This window comes from Geotrypetes seraphini, chromosome 1 (assembly GCF_902459505.1).
Source record: "Geotrypetes seraphini chromosome 1, aGeoSer1.1, whole genome shotgun sequence".
Lineage (NCBI taxonomy): Eukaryota > Metazoa > Chordata > Amphibia > Gymnophiona > Dermophiidae > Geotrypetes > Geotrypetes seraphini.
In genome coordinates, this window is record NC_047084.1 from 528,456,445 (window position 1) to 528,470,653 (window position 14,209).

General features: G+C 41.4%; 1 protein-coding gene across 2 annotated transcripts in view; it reads right to left on the reverse strand.

Moving 5' to 3' along the window:
- The window catches only part of PRR16 (proline rich 16), a 529,700-nt gene that overhangs the window by 219,791 nt on the left and 295,700 nt on the right, over nucleotides 1-14,209 (reverse strand). For both annotated transcript variants that reach the window (XM_033929031.1, XM_033929030.1), the window contains exon 2: nucleotides 10,815-11,721. In XM_033929031.1, the coding sequence (XP_033784922.1) occupies nucleotides 10,975-11,721 (747 nt within the window). In that variant the 3' untranslated portion in view covers nucleotides 10,815-10,974. The remainder of the gene's footprint in view (nucleotides 1-10,814; nucleotides 11,722-14,209) is intronic.

Sequence of the window (14,209 nt, forward strand, 5' to 3'; positions counted from 1 at the left end):
GCCGCTCAGTGGTATAAATTAATATCTGGATTTTTAAATAAGAAACCTAAATCTGGTCTTTGGGACATTTGGAGCATTGAGATCAAGCATCAAACTACTGCATCTCAATAGCCACGTATTTGAGCTATTGAGATGCAGTAGGCTTAGAGGATAAGATGTACAGTGTCTGCATCTATGAGACAAACTTGGATTTTTCTGTTACATAGAGCATTTTGGACCCTGGTTTGTTTACAGAAGTTAGATAGCTCTAAATCTAATAGATGCTGGCACTGTCATCTTGAAGCTGGGACATTAGATCATTTGTTATTCTATTGTCCATTGATACTTGCTTTCTGGAAATCAATATGGGGTCAAATAAATAATTTGTTATATAATCTGGTGGCATTATCCTATGACACCGTATTGTTTGGCATGTCAATGAGGGCTAAAAGCCAAATATCCTCTAAGAACAATAAGCTTCTACTCATTATGACAGGGGTTGCCATACAACAGATTACGAATAATTGGAAAAATTGGGATAGGCTGAATTATAGCTTTTGGTGGAACTCTTTGCGTCACATATTCAAAATGAAAAGGATAATTGCCATGCAGCAGGGAAATTTTAAGAAATTTCATGTTATTTGGGAGCCATTAACAAGATACTGTAAAGATTGAAATTACTGCATAGAATAAATTATAATTTTTTCCCTTTTGTTCATACACGTCCAGGGTGGGGTGGGGGGTGGGAATTTTTCATGATTTCTTTTGCTTATGAATAATTGTTGGGTATAAGGGAGGGGGAATATTTGATGAGAGGTCAAATTTGATGATATATTAAGTGATGTTAAAGTATCAAATGATTGTATTTTATGTGACACTTATTGTGAGTTTTAAAAATGAATAAAGATTTATAAAAAAATATATATATTAAAAAAAATAATAATATCTGCAGACGCATTACAAAGTGGAGGCTCATATCGTTTCAGAATCGATACACAGTGGTTTTTAGTCCCCACTTTGTAATACATCAGCAGATATTGATTACTATTTTTGTTAATATATTTTTTTATATGCTCTTTTAATAGTAAATTTGAAGTGTATCATTTGTGTGGCATTTTTATTAGCACAATGCAGGTTGCTACTACGTTTTTAAATTTTGGTTTATATATGCATACTCTGCACATACCTTTTGATATACATGTATGTCTATATTATGAGTCTACATATATAGCACTGCTTTTTTGCCATTTTTTTATTTTAAAATATGGGAACAATGGATCGCCTTTTTTTTCCAAGGGTGGTATACGTCTCATATAATATGCATGTTCAAATCAGCTGTTTTAACATTTTTGCTTGTAAGCTTTTTTATGAATGTTTTGTTTATGTATACAGCCAGGATGTGTTGCCTATATTTATATAATCAATGTTTGCTTTTAGGTGGAGTCTCGAGATGAGCTCTTTATTTTCAAATTATTTTGTTTGGGAATATTCTGGTAAGAAGTTTTGTTTTAATTAATTATTTAATTAACATATTATTATATTAGTTTATTTTTTTATATCATTATATTATATGTTATGTACAGTATATTTTCCTAATTTGGACTCTTGATGAAGGCATCAGAGGAAACACAGCTTGTGTTGAGTCCTGTGAATAAATTCTCATAATAAAGAGCTTATAGACTAGTACTGCCCGATTCACGATTTGAATCGATTCACCGATTCGAATCAGGTGAATCGATTCAATTAAAAAAAAAATCGGCCTCCCGATTCAATGGCCGACCTTCCCCCGTGCCTTCCTAAAGCAGGAGCTGCAGCGCTGCCTCTTGCTGGCCGTCCGCTGCTGCTTCTGCTTCAGGGGGGAGGGTTGGTAAGAAAGGCCTCCCCCAGCTTGCCCGCTCTTACCTCCCCCAACTTCTCCGCTCTTACCTCCTTTAGGCTAATAGGGCAGCCTGCAGGCTCGCTGGTGTTATAGTGATCCCTGCAGCTGCCCGTGGTCCTCAGCGGCACGTTCTCTCTGCCGTGATCCTGCCCCTGATGTCAGAGCAGGACCACGCTGAGGACCATGGGCAGCTGCAGGGATCACTATAACACCAGCGAGCCTGCAGGCTGCCCTAGTAGCGTTAAGGTGGTAAGAGCGGGGAAGGTGCAGGCTGCGGGGGAGCAGGCATTCGTTCGCGGTGGAGAGGAGGAAAAAAGTGCCTTCGTGGTGAGGGGGAGCAGGCCTTCATGGGGGGAACAGGTCTTCATGGCGGGGAGCAGGCCTTCAGGGCAGGGAGGCAGGCCTGTGCAGAGGGAGTTGGAGGAAGAGTTTATTTGGCAGTGGGGAGGCAGGCCTGTGCAGAGGGAGGAGGAGTAAGGAGTAAGAGAGGGGAGGGGAGATGCCGGACCTGGAGTGAAGTGAAGGGAAGAAAGAGACCAAACCAAAAAGAGGGGAGGAAAGCAGAGGAGAGGTGCTGGACTAATGGGGAGAGAGGGAGAGGGAGAAAGAAATGCAAGACCACAAGGGGAAGGGTACAAGAGGGACAGATACTGCTCCAAGGTAGGTAGGCAGGGCAGGAGAGATAGTAGGTTAAAGCCTGTACCTGGGTAAGGGGATTCAGGAGATAAGGAAGAGAGAAAGAAGAAGCTGGATATGGGGAGAGATACGATGCTGTGCATGGAGGGAGCATAGGATTAGGGACACAAGGGGGATAGTACTGGAGAGGAGAATAGGGACACAGAAGAGAGATGCTGGATGAAATGGTAGATGAGAAAAGGAGAGATGGTGGATCTGTGGATGGTGGGGGTCCATCACTACAGCTGCAGGGGGATGGAAATGAAAAAAAGGAAAGATGCCAGACCTCCGAGAGAGGAAAGGGAAACAGAAGGGGAGGATAGAGATGGAAGATGGATGGTTAGCACAGAGAAAGAAGAAAGAAGGTGAGCCTGATCAGAAGACAACCAGACCAACAAGATTTGAAATATGACCAGACAACAAAAGGTAGGAAAAATAATTTTATTTTCTGTTTTGTGATTACAATATGTCAGATTTGAAATGTGTATCGTTCCAGAGCTGGTGTTGGACCGCAAACATGAGCTAGGATTTAATAGAGAGAGGAAAAGTATTTTTTGTTTGTTTATTTTGTTTACACCACAAGACCAGTGTGGGTAGGAGAGGGCAAAGGGGGTGAAGAGGCTATAAAATAAACCCACCAGGATGTTTGGAAAAAAACACCCAATTGGGCAGGAAAATCGAATCAAATCGAATCAAAAAATCGATTCAATAGTCTGAATCGAATTGAATCAAAATTTATTTTTCCTGAATCGGGCAGCACTATTATAGACTGTATTAAACCTGGTCGCCTTTTCGTGTGCCTACTTCTGATTCCCACTTCCTTTGACTCATTAAGTTGTTTTGCATATCTACCTCTCATGTACAAATGACAATTCCCAAGGATGTTTTGAAAACAGGGATTTATATGGAGAAATAGTTGAACCTAATATTTTAAAAAAGCTGAGCTTCTCAATTTAGAGGGGGATTATTAACATGAGCTACTAGCAATTACAAGCATGGGTCTTGCAGTGGAGGAGTAGCCTAATGAATAAAACAATAAGCTGGGACCATGGGAGCCTGGTTCAAATCCCACTGTTGCTCCCTGGGATCTTGAGCAAGTCATAATATCCTCCATTGCCTCAGGTACAACCCCAGATCTAGAGCCCCCATGGATCAGAAAATATCAACTGAACCTGAATATATAGCATTTTGATAGCATTCAGGCAATATATTTTTTTAAAAAAATTAACTACATAAAAATTTAGACATGATGCTGTTATTTATGTGGGTAAGTATACACTTGCCTTTGTGGATTGCAGTAGTCTATAAATTTCCACCCAGAATTAGAGCATAAATTAAGTAACATGCTATGGAATGAGGGAGTTTGCTTTGGTTTATTTATTTATATCCCGCCCTTATCCAGGATCAACCCGGATCAACATCAGACACACCTACAAAACAAAAAGAGTTAATCTGCAGTTGTGGGGCCATGCTAATGGTTATCACACAATAAACCCCACTCTAGCTGCATATCACAGCTTAGGAAAAAGACCCTAAAGTCCATATTCTATCAATGGTGCCTTAACTTAGGCACTGGAAGACACTCTACCAGTGCCTAACCTAACTGGAAAACACCATTTAAAAACAAGTATTAGCGCTTAAAAAAAATGTAGGCACCTACAAGACAAGGTGCCTGCATCACGGCTATAGAGGTGCTTTAAGAACATAAGAACATAAGAGTTGCCTCCGCTGAGGCAGACCAGAGGTCCATCTTGCCCAGCGGTCCGCTCACACGGCGGCCCATCAGGCCTTTTGCCTGAACAGTGGTCCCTGACTAATTTTATAACTTACCTCTAATCCTGTCCCTATAATCTACCTCTACTCTTATCTGTACCCCTCAATCCCTTTGTCCTCCAAGTACCTATCCAAAGCTTCTTTGAAGCCCTGTAGCGTGCTCCTGCTTATCACATCCTCCAGTAGCGCGTTCCATGTATCCACCACCCTCTGTGTGAAAAAGAACTTCCTGACATTTGTTCTAAACCTCTCCCCTTTCAATTTCTCTGAGTGCCCCCTTGTACTTGTGGTTCCCCATAATTTGAAAAATATGTCCCTGTCTATTTTTTCTATACCCTTCATGATCTTGAAGGTTTCTATCATGTCTCCTCTAAGTCTCTGCTTTTCCAGGGAGAAAAGCCCCAGCTTTTTCAGTCTGTCAGTATATGAGAGGTCCTCCATGCCCTTTATTAGCTTAGTTGCTCTGCTCTGGACTTTCTCAAGTACTGCCATGTCCTGCTATAGGTGTGGCTAATGCTGGAAGTGGCATTAGATGTCATAAAGCGCCTCTGTAGCTGCAATTCACATGAAAAGTAGGCACCGGAAATGTAGGCCTTGCTTGTCTAATAGATGTTGGCATTGTCATCTGGAAGCAGGAACTTTAGATCATTTACTGTTTCATTGCCCATTTATTATGAATTTTTGGAAAGCAATTTGGGACCAAATTAATAATTTATTAGATAACCCAGTGGCATTATCCTATGATACTGTGATATTTGGTATGGAAATGAGAGCAAAGAGTCAGATTTCTGCGAATAAAAATAAATTACTACTTATAATGACCGGTGTTGCCATTCAGCAAATTACATATAATTGGAAGGATTGGAGTAGATTAAATTAGAACTTCTGGTGGAACTCTTTATGCCATATTTATAAAATGGAAAGGTTTATTGCATTGCAACGGGGATACTTTAAGAAGTTTCAGGATGTTTGGAAACCATTAACAAAGTATTGTAAAGATTAATTTGAAATTGTTTCCCTTACACTTATCGATTTAAGGGGTAGGGAGGGGGGGAATTTTATTATTACATGTTTTATATGATAATGGAATATAAGGGTGGGTGGGGTGGGAAAAGGGAAGGGATATGTTTTTATGTAATATATCAATGATTGTAAGTGATGTAGTTAATGTTAATCTGAATGAATATATTTAACACTTAATGTAATTTTGAAAATGAATAAAGAATCTTAAAAAAAAAAAGAAAACCTTGGCCTATTGTTCACAAAGCCACGATTCAATAAACGGTGCTGTTGCATGATTTGCACGCGTTCGGTGGCCATTTCTTAGGTGGCTGCCAGCGCCACTTATAGAATCTGGGCCCAAGTGTTTCTTTTCTTTTTTGTTTTGATTTGGGCTTTTTTTTGCTCATCCATGGGCAAAGGTTTGCTATAAAGGGAAGATTAGCTATAAAGGGAAGATTAGCTATTGGTCAATAATTTGCACATTCTTCCACAGAGGAGTTTTTGGTTGTTTAAGTTTGGGGTAGATGGAGGTTAGTTTCCAGTTATTGAGCACTGATCCAGAGAAGCGACTGTTGGAGATCATCTTTTGGATGAGTGGGCCAAACATGTTAAAATGACAAACACATTCTGAATCGGCTGCATCTGCTTCGCTGAACCAACTCGGAAAAGGAAGGGGCAGAACTTTGTGAAGAAAAACAGCTCCAGCAGCAAATAAATAAACACAAATACTGTTTCCTGCCTTACTACTATGGATTGACTTGAGGCTTTGCTTCTGGGGGAAAAAAGAATGATGATGGGGATGCATCAAGGGTCCTCAGCAGCCACTGGACCTTGCATTTAAGATCACTCCCTTAGACAAACTTTCATCTCTGCACGCCCTTGGGACACTCCAAGCCCTACCCCTTAACTTCCACCCCCACAAGTGGCTCAAGCTCCCACCTGTAGTCCAGTGGGGTAGTGAGGGTAAGTGATGGCCTAAGTGGTGGTGCCCCTCCCCTGTTCCTTCTCCCCCCCTTCACTTCCCCCATATCTTTTTCATTTTCCAGGTGAGAGCAACATCATGAACTTGCTGCCCTTGTCATGTCGGCTATCCCTCTGATGTCACTTCCTAGGTGCGGGGCCCGGAAGTGAGGTCAGAGAGAGGTGGACACGGGCGCATGGCAGAGGGGGGAAAGAAGGAAGGGGGAAGAGAACATGATGGGTGCCTGCGCTCTTTACAAAGACCATGCCTGGGGCAGACTGACACTCCCACCCCACCCCTTACTATGTCAGTGCTGTAGACCAGCAGTTCCTCCTCTTTTCCCTGCCCCTCCCCCCAATTAGCCAGCATCTCCTCATTCCCCTCCCGAACCCCTACGTGGCCAGCATCCTTCCTCACCTATCTTCCTCCCTTGATGTAGCCAGCTTCTCCTTCCACATCCTTTCCCTGGGCACTGCCGTACATACTGCCACCCTACCTCAACTCAGGCCAAAACAGCAAAAATCAAGACCATGAGCACAAACGTGCATTCAACTGCTATTGTTTCCCAATGCAAGTTTCCCTTTTGGGTGGATTGGATGCAGCAGCATTTGAGGCAGTGCTTAAAGGCTCTATTGTGCACTTTAAAGATCACTTTAAAGTACAGCTTTCCTGCTACTTGGGTATCATGCCACTGCTCCCCAATGTCTAACTAGGCAGATGCCTAACCTATGCGATGGCAGCATCAAACCTGTTTAATGCACACTTACCCAAGCTATATAGTCAGTTAATAGGTTTCACTGACATGTTAAATTGCATACGTTAATGTGTATTCAATGTGTTAATGCAGGGGTAGGGAACTCCGGTCCTCGAGAGCCGTATTCCAGTCGGGTTTTCAGGATGTCCCCAATGAATATGCATTGAAAGCAGTGCATGCAAATAGATCTCATGCACATTTATCTCATGCACATGAAAACCCGACTGGAATACGGCTCTCAAGGACCGGAGTTTCCTACCCCTGTGTTAATGCAATTATACAGGATAAAGTGACATACCTAAGGTCCTAAGGAAAATCAGTGGTGGAAAGTGGGATTTGGGTCCTGGCTTCCATCTGTCTCAGCTGGCTATTTTAATCACTGGGCACTGCTGTTTGTTTTTCAGTTCCAGTAGTTCTTTTATAGACGTACATCTTTCTTTCAGTGCAAACATATTCTGATTTCCTTCTATCTCTACATTCCTTGCTTCCCCTCGAGACCTCTCTGTGAGTTGTCATTTCCCGCACCTCCCTCACTTTATGCACAGTGACAATGCTGCTGTATAATTGTAAAATAAATAAAAGACAATTGCACACAATTGTCTATAACTTCTGAGCTCGGTGCTCATGTTCATATTTTCCTGCCCTCTATTTCGGGCCCAAATAACTAAGGGGCTGATTCTATAAATGGTGCCTAAATCATCCAGCACCTAGAAAAAAGGTTGCCAGCCATGTGTCAATGACACTTAGGCGCCTTTAACAGAATGTCAGCTAGCGGTGCCTACGCAAAAACTTAGGTGTGTGAAAATAGGCCAGGGTTTTAAGGACCTACATTTCAGCGGCTCAAGTTTTAGAAAACTGCGCTAAGCGATGCCTAAATCATGCTCCGCCCATAGAAGCACCCACTTAGGTGGGTGTGCCATGCAATAGGTGCCTATCTTTTATAGAATCAGATAGGCACAAATTATACAATTAATTTTTTTCCCTCAATTAAGGTTATTTTGTCAATTAAGTTAGATGCCCTTTATAGCATCAGCCCCCAGGCCTAATTTTCATACACATAAATATTAGTAAATAAGCCTCTTAAGGACGTATTCAAGAAAGGTGACGAGTCAAAACTGCGTGAGACGATCGCACGTGGACAATGCTGGGCAGACAATCGCGCGCAGGATGTCAGTGCGCTGGATTGAAACACTGTTTTAAAGCGCACCTGAATTTAACAAACTAATCACTGTTAATTGGCAATTATCACCTAATAATTGATGCTAAATGACACTAATTAGAAGTTATGCCCACATCTTTCTAAAGTGCAGGCTATAAAGTAGCGCATGTAAATTCTAGTACATGAATCTCAAAAAGGGACGTGGCCAGGAGGATCATGGGTAAATTATGGGCATTCCTAAAAGTTATGTTATAGAATATGCCGATCCACATACAGCTTAGGTACAGGCACTTAGGCCTGGTTTTAACTGGTCAGAATGGGTACAAGTAAATGTTAGTCATGCGTACAGACGCTAAGTGTGGCTTTGTGTACGGCAAGCGCCCTGTATAGAATCACACCAAGTGCCATTCTGATTGGCATCAAGTTTTTAGGCACCATATATAGAATTTGTGGGTTAGTGCATAAGTGAATGACATGCCACTGACCTGTCCATATCCCCCCTTAGGCAGAGGCTGATTCTATAAATGTCACCTAAAAATCAGTAACTTTTCTGACACCTGCTTAAAACCCAAAAAGTCAGAAGAATCATGAGACCCTGCTTTCATGGTCTGTATTTATACTGAAAATCAAGATCAAGCGAGCTTTTGTCCTTGTGCTCCCCAGGAGATTTCTGTCCTCCCAGAGCGCGCCTTAAGTGGTACTTTTGTCAAACCGTAATGCAGGTGTGCTTTAAACATTATGAATAGATTTAGCACAAGATAACCTACTCACTGAAGTGTGCAAAGGAGATTAGTGCATGCTAAAATGTTTTATGTGCATTAAAAATATTTATTAAAAATATTTATTAAAACTACTGTGTGAAACAAGCAAAAAATACTAGAGAATCGGAAAAAAAAAACAGCATAATGAAATGACAATTTTTACCTTTTGAACATACCTAGTAAATAATGTTTGCATTGATTCACTGAGTCAGTTTTCTTAACTAACAATGCTACAGATGAAGAATGGGAACAAACACTTGAAAATAAAGGCAAATATACCATATATACTCAAATATAAAAGGAGAAAAAAGGGTGACTCAAATATACTGTAAACCGTGGGGGAGGAGGGGAGTGAATATTCATGTGCAGTGCCCTATCCTACCAGGCTCTGCTTCCACACACACACACCCATCCCTCTCCTGACCTGCCAGACTCTGCATCCAGCCACCTCCCTTACTCCCTTGCCTGCCATTCCAGTCTCTGCACCCAGTCTTCCTCCCTCCCTCCCCTGCCAGTCTCTGTACCCAGACCCCTCCTTCCTTCAGCCCCCCTCCTTCCTGCCCTGCCAGGTTCTGTACCATGTCCCCTCCCTCCCTCCTGATGCCTTACTGCCCTCCACCGAGCCTACCATTAGTCCTGGTGGGCAAGGACAGGAGGGGTCTCTCCCGTTTCCTGCCCAGCCAACTTTAGCAATTTTTATCTCCCTCCCACCATCCCCTTCCCCCCCCCCACCACACACACACACACACGTACCTTTTAAATCACTGGTGGACCAGCAGTGGGCTGGGACAGGAGGGATTCCTTCCATCTCCTGCCCCAGCCAATTTTAAACAACTTTTATCTCCCATGACAGCAGCCAATCAGCTAGCAGCTTTGCAAGGGCATGGAGCGACCTTCCTTCACTCCTGCCCATACAGAGCTGTCAGCTAATTGGTTGCTGGGAGTTCTCACGGTCCTGTGAGAATTCGCAGTAGCCAATTAGCTAGCGGCTCTGCACGGGCAAGAGCAAAAGAAGGTTGCTCCTGTCTCAGTTCACCACTGGATCACCAGGGACTTAACAGGTACGCGGAGGGGGTGGGAGGGAAATAACAGTTGTTTAAAGATTGCCGGGGCAGGAGACGGAAGGGATCCCTCTTGTCCCGGTCCACTGCTGGACCACCAGTGATTTAAAATGTATGGAGAGGGAGGAAGTGGTGGGAGGGAGATAAAAATTGTTAAAGTTGGCTGGGTCAGGAGACAAGTGGGAACACTCCTGGCTCACCTCTGGCCTACCAGGTTTGGGAGGGGGGCAGGTCAGTGCTAACCTGAATATAAACCGAGACCTCCATTTTTGGGCCCTTTTTTGTCCCAAAAATCTCAGTTTATATTTGAGTATATACGGTATGTCTAGTGAAAAATATGCTTATTTTTAACATGGTATTGAGACATAGGAAGACAATCATGCCATAATATAATGCACTTCACTCTAAGTACCTTTGATTCAGATGTTTATGTCTACACAAGCAGAATTATTAAGATCTGGCAACAGATAATTAATCGGAGATAAAACTGTTGCCACATCTTTACATAAACGTATTGCTAAAATTTCTATTTCAAGATTATTGCAACAAGATCCACAGCAGTAATTATCCAGTACCATAGATTGTGTTTTGACACTAATTGTTATTGCCTGTAAAACAATAATCAAGATTAACTTTGAGCCTAGCTTTTGCCATAGTTAAACAGCCTTTGTTCAGTACTGAAAGGCTTCTTCTCATATCATCCTGGACTCCATTATTTAGGCTTGAAATTTCATTTTAAAGCATCTTCACATGCAACACACCATGATTATTCTTATAAAGTAATAACATCACGTCTTTTATTTTACTTACCGTGTACCGATCCCATTTTAATGATTGCAGGGTATATAATGCATTTGGACATTTTATTGCTTCCATAGAAAGTGCTGAATATCAAGTTCCTTTTATGTTCACATAAAAAAACAAAATAAAACCAAAAAAAGAAGAAAAAAAAAAAGTTAAGTAGCAAATATCACACGGTTGTAGTGGTCGATTTCCTCAATATAGTTTTCTGGGGTTTAGGTGCAGTTGGTGGAGGCACAGCATGAGGTCTGAGAGGAGGAAAACTATGACTTGAGCTTATTCCCAGCCCTCCGTTCTCTAGAGGGAAAGGAGGGAGAGGAGGAGGAAGTGGTAGAGGTGGACAGTGGTGAGGAAGCTTTGCTGGAGTATGGAGAGGCTCGCTGTGCAAGTGAATTTCTTTGTTCTTCATATCATACCTAACATCACAGTCGGGGCAATAGCCATGGTACTGCACTTTTTCACTAAAACGGACCCGTTCTCGTGTTGTAGTCTGATGGCACCTGTCCTTTTCAGGTCTATGCATCAGAGACTGCGATGCAACTTTGTCTAAATTGTTGGGGGGCATACAAAATGCGTCTCCGTTTGGAACTTTGTTTGGTCCCCCTGGTAGACCTCCATTCCGCAGCAAAGTCCCATTCGTTTTTACAGGATTGGATGAAAGAACTACGTCTTCACACCTTACAGGAGTAAGCCTCGGAGGGGGCGGCGGCGGGTTGGGCTTTCTAAGTACCGTGAGAATGGCAGGAGGATGAGCTGGAGGCTTGATGAGTGGCGCATTAGCTCGCACTTTGATCTTGTCCAGGCTCGAAGCAGTTGTGCTACTGGAACTGCTGTTCAGTGTATCTGTTTTTGAGCTGTCCGTCATCTCATCCTCTAGCTGCAGGTCTGATGTCAGTGTGTCAATCTGGTCCACCACCTGCATGGAAAATCACAATGCATCAAGGTGACCTCAAAGTCAGAGGCTTCAGAGTGACAAGAAGTACAAGAAAACAGACCTTGACAACACAGCAAGCTTTTATTGGAAGCATTTCCAACTGTTCTCTAAACTACAGGAGTAATATAACACTTTAATATGCAATAACCTTTACAAGTCTAAATAAGCTCTTTATTTTTTCCCATCTTTGGCTGTGCCAAATCCACTTTAATTAAAAACCATGATAGATAATCCCACTGCATAAAAACGAAGAAAATGATACTTTGCCTGTCTGCAATACAATTCGAAAATCTAAAGATATTCCAACTATAATGCCATTAGACTTCAAATAAATTATAAATCTTCCAGTAATACTGCTCAGCTTTTTTCTTATCAAGCTCTGGTGAAAAATGTAATCTAAATCTAAATATATACTGGAAATATCCAGAATCACTCTCTAGTGCATCATTCAAATTGTTTTACATTTGGCTTGCAGCAGGGCTTTCAGTTCATATAACTACCTGTTACAGATACAGCATTACATGTTTTGATCTTATTTAATGTAAGGTCTTGATAAAGCCTAGACTTGGCCAGTCCAAGCTTTGATACTCATTAGCATGATTTTTCTCTCTTGCTGTCTCTGGAATATTCTGTGTAAAATCCAGTACTATTTCACTATATTTATGACCTATAGGAATCTATGCAATAAAACCTGTGCTGAAAATTTTTAGCATGTAGCTAAGTTAAATCTGTTAATGCAAGTTATCATAAGACCATGCAATAAATTTTACCAAGGGCACTGTAAAATCTCCTGTCAGTGCACTGGCCTCAGTGCTAATGTGGAATTTTTACTAAAGGGCAGTAAAATTTGGGCATAGTATATCAAGTTCAAGTTCAAGTTTATTTATTCTTGATGAATCGCCTATTTAAATTACTAGGCGATGTACAATAATAATAACATAAATTAATAAAATTAAATAAATGTTAATGTTGACATAAAAACAAATTTGTTGTTAGTTAAAATTTAACAAACTTAACAGACTGAGTGTAGACATAACTTTAAAATAATTTTGTGGGTAAGACTTACAAGACATGTGTGGTTAAAAGGGGGAATAGTTACAATTTTTGATAGAAGAGAAGAAAAAACATAAAAGGGAAGAACAAGAAGAGGGGTAATAATAGCTGTTTAAAAAAAAAAAAAAAAAAACCTCCAGGTTGTAGTTAAAAAATAATCGATTTTTTAATGTCCTAAGATCCATACGCATCTTTAAAAAGAAAGGTTTTTAACGTTTTTTTAAACAGTGTTAGATCTTTTAGTTCTCTAATGTATTGTGGTAAAAGATTCCATGAATGCGGGGCCATAACTGAGAACATGTCGTGTCTTCTAGTTCCTATCATTTTAATTGATCACCCAGAATTTATATGGCCCTTTTAAAAGCATTTTCAATATTTTATTTTTCAGATCATGGCTAGCCCAAATTATACTTGATGCCTCTTCATACCTCAATTTTAGAAAGCAGATTAAAACTCAGCTATTCAACAGACCGAATCCCTAATCGTTCCCCATGACTATCCCCTCTCACTCTTCTAAGATTGTTGCCCACTCCTTACGGCTTGTATACATTTTTCCTTGTATGCTCCTTCCTTATGGCGTGTATGCATTTCTCCTCACTTAAATTGTATGCATGTACTTATTGTATCTATTATATCTATTGCATGTATTCTGCTGCATGTATTTAAACTAAACTAAACTAAACCTTAGGTTTGTATACCGCACCATCTCCACGTGCGCAGAGCTCGGCACGGTTTACAGAGGTTAAGAGGAAAGGAACTACAAAGAAGGGATATAGGAGAGGGACTGAGGAGATAGAGGGGGACAGGGTACTAGAGAACGGGAGGTGATTAGATTTTTGAAAAGAGCCAAGTTTTCAAGAGTTTGCGGAAGGATTGGAAGGAGCTAGAATTTCTGAGCGGGGATGAAAGGTTGTTCCAGAGTTCTGTGGTTCTAAAGGGGAGGGATGTTCCACGTTTTCCTGCGCGGGATATACCTTTTATAGATGGGAAAGATAGTTTCAGTTTTTGGGAGGATCTAGTAGAGAGTGGGTTTGAGGAATTCCAGAAGAGTGGGATAACGGGAGGAAGGACGCCATGTAGAATCTTGAAGGCTATGCAGGCACATTTATCGAGGACTCTGGAGTATACTGGGAGCCAGTGAAGCTTGGAGAGGAGTGGGGAAACGTAATCGAACTTGCCTTTTGCAAAAATAAGCTTGGCCGCGGCGTTCTGAATTAGCTGAAGTCTGTGGAGGTTTTTCTTAGTTAGGCTTATATAGATGGAGTTGCAGTAGTCCAGTCTAGAGAGGATGGTGGATTGAACGAGGATGGCGAAATGAGAATGATGAAAGCAGGATCTTACTTTCCTCAACATATGGAGGCTAAAGAAGCATTTTTTTACCAGGGAGTTGAGATGATCGTTGAATGAGAGAGAGGAG